Source organism: Tasmannia lanceolata, unplaced genomic scaffold, assembly GCF_043159265.1.
Source record: "Tasmannia lanceolata isolate RefF3 unplaced genomic scaffold, GAP_Taslan_0.1 ptg000015l, whole genome shotgun sequence".
Classification (NCBI taxonomy): Eukaryota; Viridiplantae; Streptophyta; class Magnoliopsida; order Canellales; family Winteraceae; genus Tasmannia; species Tasmannia lanceolata.
In genome coordinates, this window is record NW_027518692.1 from 27,590,973 (window position 1) to 27,614,819 (window position 23,847).

Consider the following 23,847-nt stretch of genomic DNA (forward strand, 5'->3'; position numbering starts at 1 on the left):
TCCATCACCATGGGGTTCTGAGGTTTTGAAGGCTGAGGCTTGGAGCGGGAAAGGTTATTAATTTCAGCTGATGGAGGCTTCCTGAATTCTCTGGTATTCGGGTTACTTCGGTTGAACACACCTTGAGCCATAGCCTCCTCTATTTGGGTGCCTGCCACGATAAAGTGTTTGAAGTCCGGATAATACTGCAACGACATGTGATACTGGAGCTGGGGGGAAATATTTTTCATGATTATTTGGACCTGCTCTTCCTCAGAAGGGCGCTCCATCATCTGCGCTGCTGTTCTCCTCCATCTTTTCACAAAAATTAGGAAGGACTCCCTCGAGTCTTGCTTGGTCCTTTCCAAATCCTTTCTAGTGATTTCTGTACCATCATCATATTTGAACTGCCTGATGAATTGCTCGCCGATATCCTTCCATGTCTTGTAACGAGTCTTGTCCAAGACCATGAACCACCTCCTGGCAACCTTGGTCAGGGAAACCGGGAACAATTGAGCCATTTGCTCAGAAGATAAGCCTTGAGGCTGACACATGATGGTGAACATTTGCAAATGTGTGATTGGACAACCCACACCATCATATTTATCAAAGTCCGGCATTTGAAAATTGGCTGGGAGACGGATTTCTGGGAACAGTGTGAGATCACTCGGATTGAAACCACCTTGGTCTTGAAACTGAATGTCCTGAACCTTCCTGGTAAGACTTTCTAATTTCTCCATAACTACTTTATCAACCATGGACTGAGAAGGCCTGCTGCGATTTTCGCTGTACTGCTCTTTTTCAAAATCTTCTTCAGTTTTGTCAGGGATAGGAATGAACACTGGCTGGGCAGGTGCGGCTGAAGTAACTGTATGGTGCATGGACCCTTTATCTTTGGACAACGATGGCCCCAACTTTTCAGAAAGCTGGGCCTTGATAACTCGGTTCTCTTCTTTGAGTTCTTGAAGCTGCTGGAGAATCAAGGTAAGAGTATCGATAATGGCAGCGGGTGGAAGACCATCTTGGTTGTCTGCCATTGGTGAAGATGAGGTTGAGAAAGAAGGAGATGCTGGGATTCTCAGGGAAGGTGGCGGAGAGACAGATTTTCTCTTTAACAGTGAAGAAATCCGAACCCAAGGAGTAGCAGGGTTAGCTATGGTGTTTACTGCTCTGTCATGGAAATAATGAACACGAGGTATATGAGCTTGACATTCATGGAGTGTTTCTTCTCAATGACTGAAAAATATTACACATTTAAGCAAGTAATTGGGATAATAGAATGAATCCTAAAGGACCAAGACATGACAATGATGACAGATTCGCATAGGGGAATGCCCTTAGTTCAAGGATTATGAGAGTAAACTCTGAAGGATTTAGCAGAAATATTCTTGAAAAAGGTAGCCCCTAGAGGAGGAAGAGATCAAGGGTACAGGCAAGATTGGATCATCAAGATTGCACGATCAAATGATTGAGATACAATTTCCGCCAATGAAGACACAATCGAATCCCACAAAAGACGAATGATAGACACATGATCAAAAGATGAGATTGCATAGGATTACTTTCAACGGATAGATCATGAATGACTAATCCTATGAGATCTTTGGAAATGATGGGATTTATATCCTAACCCCAAAGGGAAAGTTTTTATTCTTCACACATTTTATCAGTGTTACCTGAAGGCATCAACCCTAATCCTAATCTAGCGGAGTGGAGATAGGATCTCAACTCATGACTTTGTTTGTGTACCTAGGACCGATCGTAGCCATTGGAAGATGGACTACGGTCTAATCTAGACACAAATGGGTAGGATATCCTAAACTAGGCTCACACATGTGATGCACATGTGTTCGTATACTACATGCATGTGTGGGTTAATCTAGGGGTAAGGCCAAGAGTTCCCTTAGCGCGAATCCATGTTCGATATACTGTACCAGTGTCCGGCGTATCAGTACGTGAACAATAGATCCGTTTACGCACCATAAAGGTACTAGGCTAAGGGTGGAATGCTTCTCTAGCACAGAGGCACCAGGTGATGAAATCCCAGTCAACCATGCTAGATAACACTCCGGGTTCCTAAAATAGGACGTGTGTGAATGTGAGATGCAAGGGTTTAGATGCAAGTGATGTAAGTGTGTGCAATAAGTTCGCGCAATCTATGATGCCTTCAGGTTTTGTTAAATTAAGTTCGAGTAAAATGTGATGAGAGAAAATAAAACAAGACAAACTAATCTAACAAGTATAGAGTTTTTATGAGCCAGTTAAATTAAATTCAAATGAATTATCTTTTGAAATTTTAATGAAGTTAGGTGATCCCCAGCAGAGTCGCCAGACTGTGGGACATGATCCCGCGAGAGGGGTGGGGCGCGAGCCGCCGCGCTCTCTCTCTTGGTCTCTCGTACCCACGCGATTGGCGTGTGCATTTTAATGTTGATTTGAATTAATCTTTCCTGTGAACTTGGGATCACTAAGGCAATCCGAATTCCACACGAAAGAGACTGACAGAGTCGCCACCTAGATGTGGGATCTAGGACCCGTAATTAACCAGAAATCTAGACTCGCTACCTGGTTACGAGAATGGAAGGTATGGGGAGTTATCCGCCACATGCACCATTCCTGCCCGATAATCGGTCTTCGATTCCAAAAGCTAATTCTTTTAAATTTATTTTAAATGGCTCATTCAACTCTATGTTAATGTGCGAACTAAGTGACATGCATCCTATGATCTAATTTTAATGTGAATCCTAGATGTGTATCTTGATTTATTAATTTGTCTGGATTCATTCTAAGTGAAAGTTCTCCTAGAATTCTAATTTCATGGAAAATCCTAAGTGATTTGATTAAGCATTTACAAGAAAATTAATATACAAAACACCACAATTTGTTTGTGGTGCCGACTCGCGGGTGGTATGCCATCAGACATCCAAGCTGCCTACGTACCCAAGCCTTACTGGGATCAGAGTCGACGTAGTTCGGTGCACCTAAGCTAAGCTACTTATGCCTAACTCAACTAGGACACCGACCTAGACGGGATTGACTGTTTCAACAGTTTTAGGAGAAGTTATTTAATTCAAGTTGAGGATTTTATTATCTTAAGATTTCATCTAAGATGCTATATGATTCTCATCTAAATGCAAATGGTCCCTTAGACTAATGCAGGTTTGCCTACATCCTAGTTTACTAGGCTTGTCCTAGGGAAAGATTGGGTGACTAGTGTAACTAGACCTATGGCACGGTTGCTATACATAGCAAACGTCCGTGATGAGGCTGGACTCCTAACTCTAGGACTCCCTAAAACCTAAGACTCCCTAAAACTTAGGACACGACACGACACCGGTGTTCCTAAATTGGGCTCTAAGGGTCCTTACGACGGAAACCGTAATCCAACGGTTCCGAGAGACACGAGGTGAATCGATTTCAGTTCTTGAGGTTAGTGAAAAAAAGGGATGGAAGAGATGATGAAATAGTGTGAGGGAATAAGAAAGATAGAGAAAGGTGCGACTGAACTTGGGAGTGCCAAATTGCCTACGTACCCCGCGATGGGGATCAAGCCACACGTAGTTCCGCTGGCGAGGTTGCTTGGATTTTGGAAGACAGAATTGGTATTTGTATCTGGAATCGGGTTTGCATTTGAGCATTGGACTTGAGATTCAGAAACATTGATCTAGCAATGGGATTTTGGAATTGGGAATTTGCATCAAAGAATTGAGCATATAGGAATCATCAAGGGTTTGAATTTTCGGAATTCAAAGTGGGCGGGCTTATGAGATTCGGCCAAATGGATTCAGACATGCGACTCGGATTGTGTTGGGATATTACTTGGTTGGATTGGGTTAATGGTTAGGGTCAAGTGAGTCGGGTCTAAGTTAGGAGCAAACCCGAGACTAGCCATGGTCTAACTAGGAGGAAGCAGGGTACAAACCAGGGTGCGGACCAGGGTGCACCAGGGTGCGAACCAGCAGGGAACCAGGGTGCGAACCAGCAGGGGAACCAGGGTGCAACCAGCAGGGAACCTGGGTGCAACCAGCAGCGAACCTGGGTGCGAACCAGCAGGGAACCAGGGTGCGAACCAGCAGGGGAACCAGGGTGCAACCAGGAGGGAACCTGGGTGCAACCAGCAGCGAACCTGGGTGCAACCAGGGTCTAACCAGAGTGCGAACCAGCAGGGAACCAGGGTGCGAACCAATATCGAACCAGGGTGCGAACCAGTAGGGAACCAGGGTGCAACCAGCAGGGAACCAGGGTGCAACCAGTAGGGAACCAGGGTGCAACCAGCAGGGGAACCAGGGTGCGAATCAGTAGGGAACCAGGGTGCAACCAGCATCGAACCTGGGTGCAACCAGCAGCGAACCTGGGTGCAACCAGGGTCTAACCAGAGGCTAACCAGGGGGAAAACGGACCCTACATGCTTCCTAACATGGTTTTTCTTTTAAAGTAAAAGATATGCATGAAAACAGACCCTACATAGAATTGAAATAAATGCCTACCTCTTTGGAAACCCACTTTGTGTTTGATTTTTCTTTGATGTTAATTCCTTGAAGATGATTCCTTGCTTGATAATGACTGCTTTTGATATATATCACCCAACGTATAAAATCACCCGATCCGACAAGGATGGCCGAACCCTTGAAGAGATGAGGGAGAGGGATGAATTTTCTAAGAGAGGGGTTCTTTTTTCTTCTCTTGGATGGTGGGATGAGAGGGTATTTATAGGAGAATGGGATAGGAGGTTAGGTGAGGTTAGGTGGTTTTGGATGGTTAGGATGAGAGGATGAGGTTAGGTAAGGTTAGGTGGGGTTAGGTAAGGTTAGGTGAGGTTAGGTGAGGTTAGGTGAGGTTTGGATGGTTAGGATGAGAGGAGAGGTTATGTGAGGTTAGGTGAGGTTTGGATGGTTAGGATGAGAGGAGAGGTTAGGTGGTTTTGGATGGTTAGACCCAGGTCAAGATCTGCCATTGATCTAACGATTTACGGAAATCGGGTCTCGGAATGGAATCAGGGTCCGGGCTATGAAGTGACCCTAGCTTATTTTGTCCTGATTGATGATTCGTAAAGTCAGATCAAGATATTAATGACCTAAAACATATAAATCAATGATAGAGGGGGTTCTCACATGGATTTAACACACTAATTTCTTTGTTGATTAAAACAAAACAAAATGGGGTGTCTACAATTTGTTTACAATTAATTCTTGCAGAAATAGTTACTGTTGATTTCTGTTTGGAGTTACAAGAATAATTCGGTACAAGGTATTCTCGAATCCTATATTACAGATTTGCACATCAAATTTCTAAGATTCTTAAGGCAAATCTTTCACGATCTGTGATCTGTAATTTTGGGATTTCGACTTCTGAAAATTAATCATCATGGCTTCCCAAAATGAAAGACTAAAAAAATTTGACGGATCGAATTTCGGTAGATGGCACGAAAAGATGCGATTCTTTTTTACCTTTCTGAACCTAGATTACATCTTGAAACAATCAGAACCCTTAGAAAATGAGGAAGAACCTGCTAGAACCCATCTCACTGAGAAAAGGAAAAGAGATAATTATCTTTGCAAAGCGCATATTCTGAGTTGTCTTAACAATCAGTTGTTTGACGTATTTTTAGAATTGAGTCTGCCAAAGAGTTGTGGGAAACTCTAGAACAGAAATATCTAGTCGAAGCAGCGGGTTCAAAGAAACATCTCATTGGAAAATATTTTCGATATCAGATGATAGATGGTAAATCTATTATAGATCAAGTGAATGAGATCCAGTTAATTATTTCTGATATACTTGCTAGAGAGATCAAGATAGAAGAATAGGTCCAAATTGGTGCAATTATAGAAAAACTATCACCTTCATGGGGGAAATTCCAAGACACTTTCTGCATGATAGAAATGATTTTTCTCTTCAAGATCTATTTGTATATCTTCAAACTGAAGAGGAAAACCGTTTCAGAAAACAGAAATCAAAGGCCTATGAGTTTAACTCTAAGGCAAATCTCACTCAATCTTCATATGGAAAGAAAAACTCTTACAAACCTGGGTCTGGATCAGGAAAATATCATTTCAAGAAAAACAATATGGATCTCAAGAAGAAGAAGGGTAACTGCTTTGTATGTGGAAAAACAGGTCACTATGCTAAAAATTGTCGAAAAAACGATAAGAAGAAAAACCCTCAAGGAAACAATGCGCCTCAGGCAAATGTGGCTGAAGATCAATATCTGTCTGCCGTAGTATCTGAAGTGAACCTAGTTAGTAACGTGAAGGACTGGTGGGTGGACATTGGTGCCACCAGACACATCTAGTGACAGAAGTGTATTTTCTTCCTACAAGCTTGTAGGGGATGTAGAGCAGCTTTTCATGGGAAACTCGTCATCATCTGCTGTGGCGGGTAAAGGAACAGTGTTGTTAAAGCTTACATCTGGAAAAGTTCTAAAGCTCTATGATGTCCTTCATGTACCAGATATAAGAAATAATCTGGTGTCTGGGTCACTTCTGATCAAGAAAGGTTTTAAACTGATTTTTGAGGCTGATAAATTTGTAATCACTAAGAGTGGTGAATTTGTGGGAAAAGGGTTATTCTAGTGAGGGTTTATTCAAACTGAATGTAACTGAGAAGATTATGAATAAAGCTTCATCTTCTTCTGCTTATATTACTGATTCTTCATGTTTATGGCATGGTAGACTAGGTCATGTTAACTATGCATCTTTAAAGAAAATGATGACCATAGGTCTAATTCCTAAAAGTGATCAAGTAGTAGATAAATGTGAAGTATGTGTGCAATCAAAGTACTCTAAAAAGCCTTTTCACAAAATAGAAGAAAGAAAAAATAACTATTAAGTTTAATTCACTATGATGTATATGACTAAAACAATATTTTAACTAGAGTAGGTAAAAGGTATTTCATTAGATTTATAGATGATTTCTCTAGATATTGTACTGTTTATCTTATTAGAAACAAAGATGAATCTTTTGATAAATTCATTACATATAAAACTAAAGTAGAAAATCAGTTAGAAAAGAAGATCCAAATTTTAAGATCTGATAGAGGTGGTGAATACACCTCTAATGCTTTTAGTGAATTTTGTGAAAACCAAGGCATAATACATCAAGTTACTGCACCATACTCTCCACAGCAAAATAGAGTTGCTGAACGTAAAAACAGAACTCTAATGAACATGGTAAACTATATATTAGGAAGTTCAGGTTACCTCAAAATTTATGGGGAGAGGCTCTTCTCTTTGCTTGTTATATTCTGAACAAGATAACTTTTAAAGATTCTGACGAAACTCCTTACGAGTTATGAAAGAATAAAAAACCACATTATAGATACCTTAAAGTGTGGGGGTGCTTAGCTAAAGTTAGGATTCCAGATCCTAAGAGTACTAAGTTGGGTCCTAAGACTGATGATTGTGCATTCATTGGATATGCACAAAATAGTAGTGCATATAGGTTCTTGATTTATAGGTCAGATCATGTTGATATGCAACCTAACACCATAATAGAATCCAGAGATGTTGAATTCTTTGAAACCATATTCCCTTATAAGACTAGTCTAAGTGAGAACACACTTAAAAGACCCATTGAATCTATAGATAAAGACCATCAAGTGTCTGAGGAATCAGTAGAGCCTAGAAGAAGTAAAAGGGCAAGAGTAGAGAAAAACTTTGGTCCAGAGTTCATTGCCTATCTTCTAGAAAGAGATCCAAAGACATATAAAGAGGCAATGCCATTTCCACATTCTTCATTCTAGAAAGAAGCTGTCAAGAGTGAAATAGACTCAATTTTGAGTAATGGGACATGGATCTTGACAGATCTGCCTCCTGGTTGCAAGTGGAACTTTAGGAAGAAACTAAAAACTGATGGATCTGTAGATAAATACAAAGCTAGACTAGTAGCTAAAGGGTTTAAGCAAAAAGAAGGAATGGACTTCTTTGACACCTATTCACCTGTAACCAGCATAACTACAATAAGAATCTTAATTGCCATAGCTGCAATCTATAACTAGGAAATCCATCAAATGGATGTCATTTATGAATGGTGAATTAGGTGAGGAGATCTATATGGATCAACCTGAAGGCTTTGTAATCCAATGCCAAGAGCATAAGGTGTGTAAACTTATAAAATCTCTATATGGTTTGAAACAAGCACCAAAATAATGGCATGAGAAGTTTGATAGTGTGATGCTATCAAATGGATTCATAATAAATGAATCAGATAAATGTGTATACAGCAGATTTAGTGGAGATAGTGGTGCTATTGTTTATCTGTATGTAGATGATATGTTGTTCATCGGAACAGACATAAGTGTAATTAAAGACACTAAGAATTTTTTATCAAATAATTTTGATATGAAAGATCTGGGAAAGGCAGATGTAATTCTGGGTATTAAGATAAAAAGAAACCCAAAAGAAATAATTTTAACTCAGTCTCATTATGGAGAAAAAATATTAAGGAGGTTTAATCAATTTGATTGTAAACCTGTAGCTACCCCTTATGATTCTAGTATAAGGTTATGTAAGAATAAAGAAAGTGGAGTTAATCAACTTGAATACTCTAGAGTCATAGGGAGTCTAATGTATTTGATGAACTGCACTAAGCCAGATATAGCCTATGCAGTAGGTAGACTCCATAGTTATACCAGTAATCCTGGTAGTGATCACTGGGAAGCACTTATTAGAGTATTGAAATATCTTAAAAGAACCATAAACTATGGTTTACATTTCACTAAATATCCTGTTGTACTAGAGGGGTATAACGATGCCAATTGGGTATCAGGATTTGAGACTAAATCTAGGAGTGGATAGTCTTCACTCTAGGAAGTGCGGCAGTTTCTTGAAAATCTACCAAGCAAACGTGTATAGCCAGATCCACTATGGAGTCTGAGTTCATTGCTTTAGAGAAAGCAAGTGAGGAAGCCGAATGGCTTAGAAACCTTCTGTCTGATATTCCACTTTGGAATAAGCCAGTTCCGGGTATTACAATCCACTGTGATTATCAAGCTGCTATTGGAAGAGCAGGTAAGAATGTATATAGTGGTAAATCCCGACACATTCGTTGGAGGCATAACTCCATAAGACAATTGTTGAAGAATTGAGTGATAACCATAGATTTTGTAAGATCAATTGATAATATATCAGATTGTCTTACAAAATGACTAAATAAAAATTTGGTCATGAGCACATCGAGGGGGATGGGGCTGAAGCCCACTATTTAGATCATCTATAACGGGAACCCAACCTATCTAACTGGAGATCCTAAGAAGTAGGTTCAATGGGAAAAATAAGTTATTTGAGTGATCTGTTTTGCACCAAGTTGTATGTGAATTAAGTTCACCAAGCCTATCCCTATGATTTGGGTGCAACCTGTAACGATAAGAGGATGAGTTGTAGGACTCTTAATGTTATCTATAGCTGACTAGTTGGCTAGCTGATTGTCAGTGGGGTGCGTAGTTATAAGTCACTCCTGATAGAAACACCTATATGAGTGTGGAAGTGTGGCCGCTTCTTATGAGAACTGGGCTAAATTCTCTAGAAATCTCATGAAAGCAGGATACAGCACATGGCCAAAAAGTGTGACACCGTATGAACTTACTTATGCTTTCTTTGTTGTGTGTGTGGTGTGTTGTTTCAGTTTCTCACTCAAAGTAATTGGTTCAAGACGTATGTTCACCAACTACTTGATAGACTCGATATACCTATACTAAGTAAAGGTTCAAGTTCAAAAGACACCTCTACTAATGCATAACATGTTTTGCCTTGATCAAATCAGTTTCTTTATGATTTCATTATTTTCTTGCAATTTTGAATTAGTAGGGATTGTTGACTTTTATTTCTTTAAAAGTTCTTTGTAATCTAAAATTACAAATGAGATTTTATTTGTCCTTTTATGGCTTGTCCTTTAGGACTTACTTTATGCTTTTGAAAGTCTCTTCCAAATTTTGAACTTCCCTCAAAATTTGAACTTCCCTCCAAATAGGCTAAAGTCATGTGGAAAACCTTTAGTCCTAGATGGCTTCATTGAGAGGAAGAAAGTGGGCATATATATACTTCCACTTTCTTTTGTCTTGTGAATGAGAAATAGAATAAGGGGAGTCCCTCGCGCATGAGCCGATGGGTGGCTCGGTAAGCTAGACCATACCACACACGCGCGTCGCCTGGCCTGGCTCGCGCGTGGGTCCGACGCCTTTTTTTTTAATTTTTCTTCATCTTTTATTAATTATTTACACCTTCGGCTTTATCTTTACTCTTTATTACCGTTTAAGATACGGTGTAATCGTGGTTTAGTGACCGTTTGGGAAACGTCTCTCACACATTAAAAGAGTGCGACATTTCACCCCAACGTCTTTTGACTTTCTTTAAAATCAGAATTGGGAAAACAGAAAAGGCATCCTTAGCGGACTCTTCTTTTGTTCTCATTCTTATCTTCCTGTTTTCTCTGGTTTCCCTAAGTTTTGTGATCAAGGCGATTTGGCTCATATAAGCAAGTTCTAAGGCATCGGGGCTGCGTGAGTGCACACCCCTGGAGCGAGAGTTGTTGTATCCTGCAGGCATACGCCGAGACGCCCATTTGCACCGTTGATTAGTCATAATGGGGCAATATTTGCCTTAAAGATAACGAAGATCCTTCGTGCCTCAACTCGATAAGTGATCTAACGATTTCGTTTATTTGTTTACAATTAAGTCTTACAGAAAATAGTTACTGTTGATTTCTGTTTGGAGTTACAAGAATAATTCGGTACAAGGTATTCTCGAATCCTAAATTACAGATTTGCACATCAAATTTCTAACATTTGGTTCATGTTTGTTAGTTTTTTTTTTTTATGAAAAATTATCAATAAAGTAAAGGGCACCCTTGCAAAAGCCCAAGGGCAAGAGTGCCCCATTGGATCCATGTCTCTAAACCACAATCGGGGCAACTGCATCTCGGGAAAAATGGCCAAAACACCACTATCTTATAGAAAATGGCCACAATACCTTATTTCATAGAAAGTAACCAAAATATCCCATCTCATGAAAATCACAAAAATATCTCTATCTCATAGGAAATTGACATTTGTACACTTATTCATAGAAAATAACCAAAATACACCTAATTCCTATGAAGTAAGGCTGGATTAAAGATAAGGCTATGAGATTAGGAGTTGCAACTTATATGTAAGGAGTCGGGAATTGCTAACGTCCATCCCAAAAGGCATTTCGCAGCTGGTCTATTGCATGTCAGACCAACCACCTAATGAATGGAGGCAAAAGCTGTTGTCTCCATTCACGAGGCGGCTGGTGTGACATGCGACAGACGTGCTGCTAAATGCCTTTTGTGATGGACCCTAGCAAATCCCATATGGAGTCTGCAACTTCTATATTTATATGATGGGATTTGCTAGCGTCCATCGTGAAAGGCCTTTCACATGATGGACGCTAGTAGATCCCTTATATTATTATAACAAAAAACAAAGGCAATACTCTATTGAATACAACTTGGGATTTGCTAGCATCCATCTGCAGAAGCCATTTCGCAGATGGCATGTTGCATCTGACAGCAGCCGCATCACAAATGAAGACAACATCTGTTGAAAAGTGAGCTGCTATGGCTGCTGTCAGATGTACTGCGAAGTGCCTTCTGGAAATTCCCATTTGCTTGATCTATTTGCCTCGTGGATTCAATTCTTTTACCTTTGGAAAGAAGAATCAATCTCCTTTCTTTCGTTTCTTTTTTAAGTTTTTCTAAACTACTTTTTTTCTTTGAAAAATTGCACATCGATCATGTGAGACGCATTATGATATTGTTTTTTAATTGGACATGTTCTGAAATATAGAAAAGCGTTCAATGGAGGTCAAATTCAAATGCTCCATTTATTTTTAAATTTCATTCACTTGGGTCTTCTCCACTATCTCTACTTTGTCTCGATCCTCATTTTTCTATATAGTAAAGAGCGAGGGTGAAGTCTTTTTTATGGCTATCCCACTTTTCTTCTGTTTCTCAGTCTCAATTGGTGGCTATATTAATATTTTTTTGCTTGGGTTGGTCTCACTAGGGGATTGGATTCTGTTAAATGGGATTTGCTAGGCAATTTAGCATAAAGCCATTTTGCGGCTCACCTTTGCAGGAGAGAGCATCCCATAGGCTCACTTTTTAACATTTTGTCTTATTCATTGAAGGGATTTGCTAGGTACCTTCGCAGAGGGCATTTCGTGGGTGGGCTGTTGCATGAGAGAGTAGTCACATGGTCTCAGATTTTGTCCTATCTATTTAATTCATGTGAGGTGACTGTTCTCTCTTGCAAAAGTAAGCCGTGAAATGGCTTTATGCAAAATTTCCTACCAAATCCTGTTTAATTATTAAATGAACGCTACTGATATTGCCACGGCCATGTTTTAATAATTGAACAAACTTAGCTTGTCCTTTCTATTGTAATCGGCTTCGGAGAGCTTTTTGGGAACAGAGTTAACCTTTTTTTGGGTAGGCTGCAGGCAAGCTAACAGGTGTTTAAATAATTACAAGACGAGTTAGTGCAGTTATTAAAACAAGGTTTGCCAATATCACTAACGTAGATGATTAGGAGAGATAAGTTTTTTTTTATCTTGGTCAGCCTCGGCGACTGTATTCTATTGAGAGAGAGAGAGAGGTAACTAGTAATTACTTTCACGTGCACTTTCACGTGCACGTTGACGTTTGAAAAATGGTGACAATGGCTTTCTACGTGTAAAGATTGTGTGCAAAATTGAAAGTGTGCGATAAGGAAAGAACAAAGAAATTCCTCTACCTCATAAAGCTTTGTCCATTTCTTTTCCAATTCTATTTTGGGGGCATGTTGTGGTTTTTGACTGAAGCTTTGTCCATTTCTATGTTCACCCAGTCAGAATAAATGGACTGAATTTTTTTTCTTTTTCAAATTCTTGAATTTACCTTTCATAGCTGTTGTAACTATTTCCAAGGAACTAGTAAAAGCAAACAAGTGATGCACGGAAACTAAGGAAAATGATATATTCACAAAGGGGCTGTTCCAAATTCTTGAATCTACTGAACGATCTAAAGAACCAGAAAACACAGTTTTACAACCTGGAAATTCTTAGACGCCTATGCAGACGTCTTAGACTTAAAAAAATTCTGTTGGGGCTTTTCAAAATTTGATTTTTTAACTTGGAAAATTATCATATTGCCCTTGAACGGTCACAAATGAGTTTCCCTAGATATATATGACATTTAATGAAGCATTGAATCACTTCTTGCACTCTTAAAAATCAAATTTACTCGCTATCTTAAGGTTTTCAAGTTTTAAAAGAGTTTTCTTCAAGTTTTCATCTTCTTCCTTGGTTTAATCTTGCAATCACTTTGAATGAGATCTCTCAAGCTTACTTGCCATCTATATTAAAGAAAGTTCAACTCAAGCTCTCATAGGCCATCATCTACTCAAGGAAAAATCACTCAAGCTCATCCAAACCCTAGATTGAAGAAGTCCTCACTAAAGCAAACTTGTACATCCTTTTGAGAAGAAGAAGAAGATTGTATTGAAGAAGTGTATTAGCCTTAAGGAAGGCACAACACATTCCAACTTTTCAAACATTGTAATTGTGGAAAGGGCACCGTAGTTAAAACCCTTGGACTTTGAATTGGCAAATGTTCGGAGACGCGGAGCCATCTTCGTGGACAAGTGGAGAAGACATGGAGCCATCTTCGGTGTAATCAAATATGATTAGTGGATTACCTCAATGAGACAAAACTTGAGAAGAGTGGAGTAGGTCTTATTCAGACCGAACCACTATAAACCCTTGTGTATCTCTTTACCTCTCTTTCTTTCATTTCTTTATCTTATGATAATTGACTTTTATCTTTGTGACTAACATCATTCATTAACTAAGTGTTTGCTAAAAAGGCTAAAAGAAAGAATCAAAGGTTTTCAAAGTAACCTACTAAGTGTTTGATAAAAAGCCTAAAAGAAATAATCAACAAAGGTTTTCAAAGTAACCTACTAAGTGCTTGATAAAAAGATTAAAAAAGATAATCAACAAGGTTTTCAAAAGTAACTCACCAAGTGTTTGATAAAAAGCCTAAAAGAGAGATTTAACAAAGTTTTCCAAAATAATCCATCAAGTGTCTGTCAGAAGGTCTAAGTGAAATTTATAACCTAAGTCCTTCAAAGACCAATATCACAAAAGTTCTTAAGAGAGAAAATCTTTAATAGCCAACCAATTCACCCCCCCTCTTGATTGCCCAAATAAGAATTCAGCTTCACGCAAAAGCAAAGATCCCACATCGGAAAAGTAAGTGGAGATTTATATGGGCTTATAAGGGCTTGGGCACCTTGCCCTTAATGGCTAGCTTTTAAGGGTGAGTTCTACCTAGGTCCCAACAAGTAGTATTAAAGCTAGGGTGTGGTAATCCCATGTGCCTCGGAGGACAGAAAAGTCTCTCAATTTACTTTTCCTTGTTTTTTAGCCTTTTCTCACTCTCTCCTTTGCTTATGCCCTCTCAAGTCCCTCCTTCTCCCACCCTCCAATGGAAAAAAAAAATTTCACGGCAGCCAAACATGGTACATGTCTAGACTTTTTATACTTACTATTTGGTAAAGGGAAATGATATATTCAACCATTTTTTTTACTTGGGACAGCCTCCTCTAATTTAGTTATGCACTTATGCCTACTCTTTTACACAGGAGCGGGGCTGTCCCAAGTAAAAAGAGCGGTGAATATATCATTCAAATAAACTATTGAAGACTTCCATGAAGCACAGCTGAACTTTCCTTACAATACCATGTTTGATTCCAATTTAAGCACAGTTTTCAAATGATGGTTTCTCCATTAAAAAAATGAAACAAAGAATACAAAGAACAAACCCTAACCAGACCTCCCTCTATAAATAGCAAATACAAGGAACACTTCTTACCATATCTCTTCCCCTCTCTTCTCTTCTACACTTCTACACAGTCATTCTTCATTGAAGAGAAGAGGGTGAGACAAAGAGAGAAAAAAATGATGAAACAAAATCTATCCCAAATGGACACCCAAAAGAAAATCCCATTCCTAAACTCTCCTTTCCTTCCCTCCTCTCCTTCCAAACCAAAACCTTCTGATGCCTTCCTCGTCCCTCTCCGCTACACCGATAAGCTCTTCTTCCCTCTCTTCTTCGCCTCGGCCTACTTTCTCATGGGTCGTTGGCGTGAAAAGATTCGAACCTCCGCCCCTCTCCACGTCCTCACTTTCTCCGAACTCGCAGCCGTAGTCTCACTCTTCATCTCCTTCATATACCTCTTTGGCTTCTTTGGTATAGACTTTCTCCAATCCTTAATATCGCGTCCCAATTCTGAATGGGAGGACGATTTGATAGATCAAAACCCAGCTCCTCCTCAGCCTGTTAAATCCACAGCCATAGTTGCTCTTCCTAAAGAAGAACTTATCTCTGGAGAGGATGAGGAAATTGTGGCTGCTGTGGTCTCAGGGTCTATTCCTTCCTACTCACTTGAATCGAAGCTTGGAGATTGTAAGCGGGCGGCCAATATCCGTCGTCGGGCGCTACAGATTATCAGTGGAAGGTCACTGGAAGGGCTTCCATTAGAGGGTTTTGATTATGAATCCATACTGGGACAGTGCTGCGAGTTGCCTGTTGGGTAAGTGAAACAATTTTTTGTTGTACATGTGAATTTTTAATATCAAGGAGTTGTTAGGTTTTGAACCAATGACCTGTCACGAGGCTCTGGTACCAATTGAAACAACTAATTACTCCAAAAGCTTAAGCTGTTTAGGTCACGTTTGTTTTGGATTTTGAGAACCGGCTGAGAGTCCAAAACTGTTTATGTCCAATAATCAGTTTTTGGCTCATGGTTCTCAAAACCCAAAACAAACGGGGTGCAAAACTAAATTTGAGTCTAATAATCAGTTTCGTACTCACATTCCGTCCTCAAAATCCAAAACAAACCTGACCTTAATATTCAGTCTACTCATAATCAGTTCTTAAAACCCAAAACAAGCATGACCTAAGAGTTACTGTTATTTAATCATTTATATTTCAACAGGTATGTTCAGATTCCGGTGGGAATTGCGGGGCCGCTGCTATTGGATGGGAAGGAATTTTCCGTACCAATGGCGACCACAGAAGGTTGCCTGGTAGCCAGTACCAACAGGGGTTGCAAGGCAATTCATGTGTCTGGTGGGGCGACAAGCGTGGTAATGAAGGATGGAATGACCAGAGCTCCAGTAGTGAGATTTGGTACTGCCAAAAGGGCAGCGGAATTGAAGTTCTTCTTGGAAGATCCCATCAATTTCGAAGCTCTAGCCATAACTTTCAACAAATCAAGTAGATTTGCCAAGCTTCAAGGGATTCAATGCTCGATGGCGGGGAGGAATCTCTACATGAGATTCAGATGTAGCACTGGAGACGCCATGGGGATGAACATGGTTTCTAAAGGTGTCCAAAACGTGTTAGATTTCCTCCAAACAGACTTCCCAGACATGGATATAATCAGCATTTCGGGCAATTTTTGCTCTGACAAGAAGCCCGCGGCCGTGAATTGGATAGAAGGGCGCGGAAAATCAGTTGTTTGTGAGGCAATTATCAAGGAGGAGGTTGTGAACAAGGTCCTTAAGACTAATGTTCCTGCACTAGTGGAACTGAACATGCTCAAAAACTTAGCTGGGTCGGCTGTGGCTGGAGCTTTAGGGGGTTTTAATGCCCACGCGAGCAATATCGTATCGGCGATCTTTATTGCCACAGGCCAAGATCCTGCGCAGAACATAGAGAGCTCTCACTGTATTACTATGATGGAAGCTGTTAATGATGGAAAGGATCTTCATATCTCTGTTACAATGCCTTCTATAGAGGTGGGTACTGTTGGGGGAGGGACCCAACTTGCTTCTCAATCAGCTTGCTTGAATTTGCTTGGTGTGAAGGGCGCAAATATCAAATCACCAGGGGCAAATTCTAGGCTTTTGGCCACTGTTATTGCTGGGTCTGTACTTGCAGGAGAGCTCTCTCTCATGTCTGCTCTAGCAGCAGGGCAGCTTGTGAAAAGTCACATGAAATACAACAGATCAAGCAAAGATGTATGCAAAGCTGCTTGTTAAGGAATACCCATATGGAGAATGTCACAAAAAAGAAGGAAAGTAAATAAATCCCCTAAGATTGGAAGAAAGAAAGCATAGACAAGCCAATCTTGTATGAAAAGCCAGGATGTACTGGTTCTCAATTTCAGAGAGAGATGTCACTGTGGATACTATGTATGGAAATATAACCTTTCTCTATTTATGGTTCATTTTTTCTTTTCTCTCTCTTGGGACATACATTTAAAATCAGTGTGACAAAGGGGTAATTACAATTAAGTCAGATTAGAGAAACTAATTACCCTTTACCAGCATCATACATGGGATCAAACCAATTATTATCGGTCTTTTCATTTTGATTCATATCCTCGTAAGCAAAGGATGGCTATATGTGGAATCATTGGGTTTATTATAATTTACCCACAGAAATTATTGGATTAGAGATCTTTCTATACATGGTGCTTTCTCTTTTTCTCTAATACCTAGAAGTGCCAATGATTTGAGCTTCTAGCGCTAACTCGCATATGGTGTTGTCTCTCTGCCTCTGTAGTAAACATGTAGTCATCTTTTATTTAATAAATGCTATCTTTTATATATAAAAAATAGAATTTCTTAACACAAGGGCTCTAATATCATCAACCCATATCCGAAAACAGCCTTAAGAGTTAAGAGAATGGATTGACCAACACTAGTAATAGGGAGATACGTCCAGTTATTATAAGTCCAGTTCTTATAAGATCGATTACATCTAGATAAACAAGCTTCATTACCTAATGAATCGAGGGATCGAGATCCAATTTGGGTCCATAATATCATTCCAAAGATAATTGATACTCCATAATTGGATGATTATCTTTCTTCTTAATCATGTCTACTAAAAATTTTCTATCAAACTCTATGATATAATGAGATTATGCATATTCATCGCCTGACAAGGGAAGGCCATCCAGGAAAGCTCTTAATTCTGCCTGCAGGTTGGAAGTAATTCCTTAATAATAGGATAATGAAAATATCACTTTCACATTGGAGTCCCTCAACACACAACCCCAGCCTGAAATACGTAGCTTATCTTTAGCCGCGCCATCCAAATATAGCTTATAAACCCAAGAGAAGGCTTAATCAAACAGATTCAGGATATATGCTTAGATCTATCTTCTATGCAATGTTTTCTTTAATTATAATGGGACAACTTGAGTAGCCTTATAAAAGCAATGTTTTCTTTAATTATAAAATGCCTTGTGATTGTGAATTTCTTTTTAATTATTATAGGATGAATGATAAACTGAAAGGCGCCCTTGCAAAAACCAGATACAAGGGAGCCCCCATTGGTCTATCTTAACAAATTAAGTGGGCTCAGAAAATTATAAAATGGCAAATATAAAATTAAAGAAGTGATAATAAATGCAATTTGTTAAGATGGACCAATGGGAGCGCCCTTGTAGCTGGTGGCGCACTTCAGTTTATCATTCCTCTTATTATATATGTAAAATTCTCTACAAAAGATATTAACATCCCAAAAGATTAAAATATGCATTAGGTCATCTAATTTTTTTTTTTTAAATATAGAAATTTAAATTTATTGTAAATTCAAGCCAAATACTGTTTGAGATTTTGAAATTGGATGAACGGATAGAATGGGTCAGATTTACCAAACGTCGTTCTCTCCTCTTTTTTTTTTTTTTTTTTTTTTTTTTTTTTTTTTTTTTTTTTTTTTTTTTTTTTTTTTTTAATTTCCCCGAAAAAAGGCGCTACCAAACAAAATCACTTGGAAGGAGTCTCCCCTACTTTTCTAGAGGAATGCTAAATTGAAGGGATATCTTGCTAAAACCAGCTACAAAGGCCCATTGGACCATCTAAAGGGACGGAAAAGATTAAATTAAAGGAATAAAAAATAGACTTTAGTGAGATGGTCCATAGGGGCAACCTTGTAGCTGGTTTTTTTTCCGCAAGGATGCCTTTCAGTTTAGCATTCGTCTTTTTTTTTCTCCTTTTTTTTTTCTTTCTTGAAGTTAGTGGAATAGATTCCAATACTCTAATTATTTGTTTCCAATTAAATGCATCATCTATAAGCATCATTGCTGCCATATTGTAAGCATAACATGTTAATGCCTAATATAATAAGGTAGCTATGATAACAATATTTTTTTTATGATCACTCTTATTTGTTTTCTCTTGGTGGAAAAATATATATTACTATCAATGTGTAGGAAAATATTTCCATGTCACGTGGGATGGTCAAATAAGGGCGGCCTTATAAATGGTTTTTTTTTCTCGGAAGGATGCCTTTTAGTTTAGCATTCCTCTTTTTTTTCTTTTTTTTTTGAAGTTAGTGGAATAGATCCCAATACTCTAATTATTTTTTTCCAATTAAATGCATCATCTATAACTCTATAAGCGTCATTGCTGCCATATTGTGTGAGGCTAATATATTAAGGCCTAATATAATAGGGTTAACGTTTTCTGCGCGATACCTCACCATGAGCAGCCCTCTATAAAACACAATCTGCGTGTTGTTTGACTCATCCTACCCATTCATTCTATAGGACCTCACATAGTGTCCCTATAAAACCACCTCCATACCATAATCCTAACCATTCGATTTATAGGAGTTTAATTTGCAGCCATCCATTTGGAAACCTCCACTAATCATAACCATAAGCATAACCCATAACCCTAACCATAACCATAACCCTAATCCTACCTATAACCTACATAACCAATGGGTTGGATGAGTCAACCAACTATGGGAAATGGGGTATCTAGAGGGCTGCTCACGGTGAGTGATACCTCAGAACCTTTTTCCCAATATAATAAGGTAGCTATGATAACAATATTTTCTTATGATCACTCTTATTTGTTTTGTCTCTCGGTGGAAAAATATATGAGAAAACGGTTTCTACACACAAATGTAGATAAGTTATCTACACACTAGCTTAAAATACAGTGGAGGCCCACATTGTTTGGGTGATCAAAACCATTCATTTGATTGGCCCTCACATAGATAAGGTGTCCACAAAAAATTAGCTCCATAGGATCATCCTAACCCGTCGAACCGTGGAGGCAAAAAATGGACAGATTTGTGAAGGTTTATACACGTCCATTTTACCTCCACAAATCGTAGGGTTGCGATGATCCTATGAAACTGATTTTTTGTGGATACCTTATCTATGTGAGGGCCAATCAAATGAATGGTTTGGATCACCCAAACAATATGCCCTCCACTGTATTTTAAGCTCGTGTGTAGATAACTTATCTACACTTGTGTGTAAAAACCGTTTTCTCAAAATATATATTACTATCAATGTCTAGGAAAATATTTCCATGTCACGTGGGATAAAGACAGATGGCTGAGCTAAGCGGGTTGACTTGGTCTATCTAAGGGTCTGTTTGGATGCACCAAAGTATCCTAGTGATCCAGTGGCTAAGTGGTCAATTGGAAGTGTAGTCTCCTAGCAGAGGAGTGGTGAACCCCATGGTCTATTTGGTTGTCAAGGGTGGATTAGTAGCATCCTATGTAGTCTCATTGTAGAGTAGAGAGAGAGGAAGAGAGAGGAAGAGAGACATAAATGCCACAACACTACTACTGAAAAACCCATTGCTTGAAAAAGCTATTGAATAAAAGATAATATGGTTGCATAAAAATTCTAAAATTTTCGGTGAGTGGCACTGAAAATCATTGTGATGGAAAAGTGGCGCCATACCTTCTTTTCAAGTCCGAGAGAATGGATTGCGCTCAAGTGCAAATAAAGTACCACAAAACGTCGTCATCTTCTTCCCCTTCTCTCATTCTTCAAGTTTTTCATCGCTGCAACTTCAAAGAAGAGGAGGAGGAGGAAGAAGAAAAAAGAGAAAGAAGAGGAGGAAGAAGAAAAAAAATGAAAGAAGAGGAAGAAGAAAAATCAACGCCGGAAAAATGGAAGGTGCCAGAAAAATGAAAAAGAAGAGGGAGAAAAAGGAAAAAAGAGGAAGAAGATGAAGAGGAAGAAAAGAGGATGAAGAAGAAGAAAAAAGAAGAATCGAAACCAGAGAAAATGAGAGGCGCCGAAAAAATAGAAAAGAAGAGGAAGAAGAATGAAAAGAAGAAGATCGACACCGAAAAAAATGGAAGATAGATGAAGAAGAGGAAGAAAAAGAACTCGAGTTCTTCTCGGTTGACCTGAGATCATCTCGGTTTGACTTTGGGTCATCTCGGTTTGACTCGGGATCATCACTCATCTCTATCGACTCTATTGAATTCTAGATTTCTGCTAATTCTCAGATCGATTTCATTTAACACTAAACGGTGCTTAAATAAGCACTTACAGATGAGATAAAGGATAAGGATGGTAACCGATAAGATCCAAAGATATAATCCTATCCTAATCTCACCAAACTCCCTAATCTACTCTAACCATATAGATTCAACGGTCAGATCTTGATATACTCTAACAGACTCAAGGTCATCTCAGTTATACTTAAGGTCATCTCGGTCTAACTCATGGTCTTCTCGGTCTAACAGAGGGTTGTTCCTTGAAAGACCCTGAGTTCGATCATAATGACTATGAATTTGATCATGATGAGTGATGACCCTGAGTCAGACCAAATGGCCTTGTGTAGACCAAGATGACCCCACATGAGAGCTCATTGTGTTTTGCTCTCACAATTAAGTTTGTTACTACTTGAAGTTATTTTCATGGGATTTGTTAGGGAATTTCACGGAAAGGCATTTCGCGGCTGACTTTTGCACGAGAACAACCACTTCCGATGAGCTAAATGAATATGACAAAATCTGTTGAAAAGTGAGCATGTGTGCTTGTTTGCTCGTGCAAAAGTCAGAAGAGGAATGCCTTTCCACGAACTTCCCTAGCAAAACCCTATTTCCATTGTTATTATGGAAGTCTTCTCATAGTCGTCCTCTTGTTATAAACTCGACAATGTCTACATTCATCAAGAAAGCCCCAACAAATCTAAGGGTTAAGATAATTTAATTTCGTAAATGATATATTTACCCTCATTTTCTTCCTCGGGCCACCCCCTCTAGTGTATTTATGACTACTCTCTTTAAAATACAAGGGGGTTGCTCGGGGAAGAAATGAAGGTGAATTTATCATTTCCACTTAATAGGGGAGAATTTTGGATGCATAGTTCATCCATTGCAAGGCCTATCCTATAAATGGTCTAGAATTCAGAATAATCTGTTACATGTTCACTTGGTTCTGGTTCAAGTTCGCGGTTTGCAGCCTTTATATGAACCTGGTTCGTTACGTGTGGGCTTCTTCAGTTCATTATATTGGTTAGCTTAGTTTGGTTCGCACTTACATTGGCATTGGTTATATTTAGGAAAAACATTCAAATCCATCTTAAATGCCTAAGTTTACTGTTAAATTAAGAAAGGTTGCTTTAATCAAGGTGTTGGTGAAGAGCATCCGATCATAGTCAAACAAGAGGCAATCGGTTGGTTCCATGGATTAAAGTCCCATCTTCGAATTGAGATATCAAAGGGCTTATATCAAGAGTACACCACAAAAATTTTGAATATTTCTTATTTATCGGTATATCAATCCCCCTGAGATTTTATATGATGTGCGTTGTACAGTGGGGCCCACTTCTTAGGATGATCCAAACCGTTCATTTGATGGGCCTCGACATAAATAGGTTGCACCTCACAAATCTTCTCCATAGGATGACACTAACCCTCCGATCTGTAAAGGTTTCTATAATGTACAATCTCATTGCAGATCGAAGGGTTAGGATCCTTTTATGGAGATGATTTGTGGGTATATCCTATTTACGTTGTGGCCCATCAAATGAATTGTTTGGATCATCCTAAGAAGTGGATCCCACTATACTTTTTGAAATATACTACAGATAATATAGAATCTCTCTTTTGATTACGATATTTATTGGTACATGTATCGGGATATTTAAAATCATTGATTAGACTATAACCATGAAAATTAATTGGTGCAAATGCTTGCACCATATATAAAATCATGCTTAGACTCTAACCATAAAAATTAATTTGTGCAATGCTTGCAAAAGCATACACAAATTATTTCTTAGTTAGATATTGTATCATCGCAAATATGTATAGTAATTTCTTTTGGCTGATGATATTGGCACTACCATGTTTTAATAATTATTGAAACTCCAGCTTGTCTTTTTCTTGTTTAATTTGCCTTTGAGAGCTTTTGGGGATTTGTATTAACCTTTGATAGCTGGTTAAAAAATAAAAGACAAGGTGAGTTTGTGCAATTATCAAAACCCAATATTTTTAGCCTAATTTTAAGAGATTTGCTAGGGAATTTCGTGGAAAGGCATATCACCACCGACTTTTGTATGAGAGAACAGCCACCGCAAATGATTTAAATAAATAAAACAAAGGGATTTGCTAGTGTACATCACAGATGGTCTGTTGCATATCAGACCAACCACACAGGCAAACTTTACAGTAGCTTTTGTCTTCATTTATGAGGTGGCTCTTCTGGCATGCAACAGACCATCTGCGATGGACGCTAGCAAATCCCTAAAACAAAATTTGCTGAAAACTGAGGCTAAATAATTAAAGGACACGGAAAGTGGGCCCCAAAAATCTGCTCAATCTGACGCACTATAGGACACGAAAGGAGTGGCAATCCTTCATGGTGCGAAGTAGTGGGAGGGAACCTATCAGAAAAAAAAAACGTAGTGGGCCCTACCTTCGAAAAAAAGTGGGAATACTAAAGTTGGCACTACCATATTTTAATAATTGCACAAACTCAACTTGTCTTTTCTTTTTATGTAGCTGTCATGTCAAAGCTTATTACAAATCCTGAAAAGCACCGATCCTTTACTACTGAAAATTCTTGAAAAATCGTCTGCGCCTTCTGTC

General features: G+C 38.8%; 1 protein-coding gene across 1 annotated transcript; it reads left to right on the forward strand.

The window, feature by feature from the left end:
- Positions 1-14,740: 14,740 nt before the first annotated feature.
- On the forward strand, positions 14,741-17,209 carry LOC143846645 (3-hydroxy-3-methylglutaryl-coenzyme A reductase 1-like). Its single transcript, XM_077355138.1, has 2 exons — positions 14,741-15,568; positions 15,974-17,209. The coding sequence occupies exons 1-2, from the start codon at positions 14,934-14,936 to the stop codon at positions 17,019-17,021; spliced, it is 1,683 nt and encodes a 560-aa protein (XP_077211253.1). The 5' UTR covers positions 14,741-14,933; the 3' UTR covers positions 17,022-17,209.
- Positions 17,210-23,847: the final 6,638 nt, after the last annotated feature.

Coding starts and splice junctions, on each gene's coding strand:
- LOC143846645 (XM_077355138.1), top strand. CDS start 14,934: ATGATGAAACAAAATCTATCCCAAATGGACACCCAAAAGAAAATCCCA. Junction 15,569..15,973: donor TGCTGCGAGTTGCCTGTTGG/GTAAGTGAAACA, acceptor ATATTTCAACAG/GTATGTTCAGATTCCGGTGG.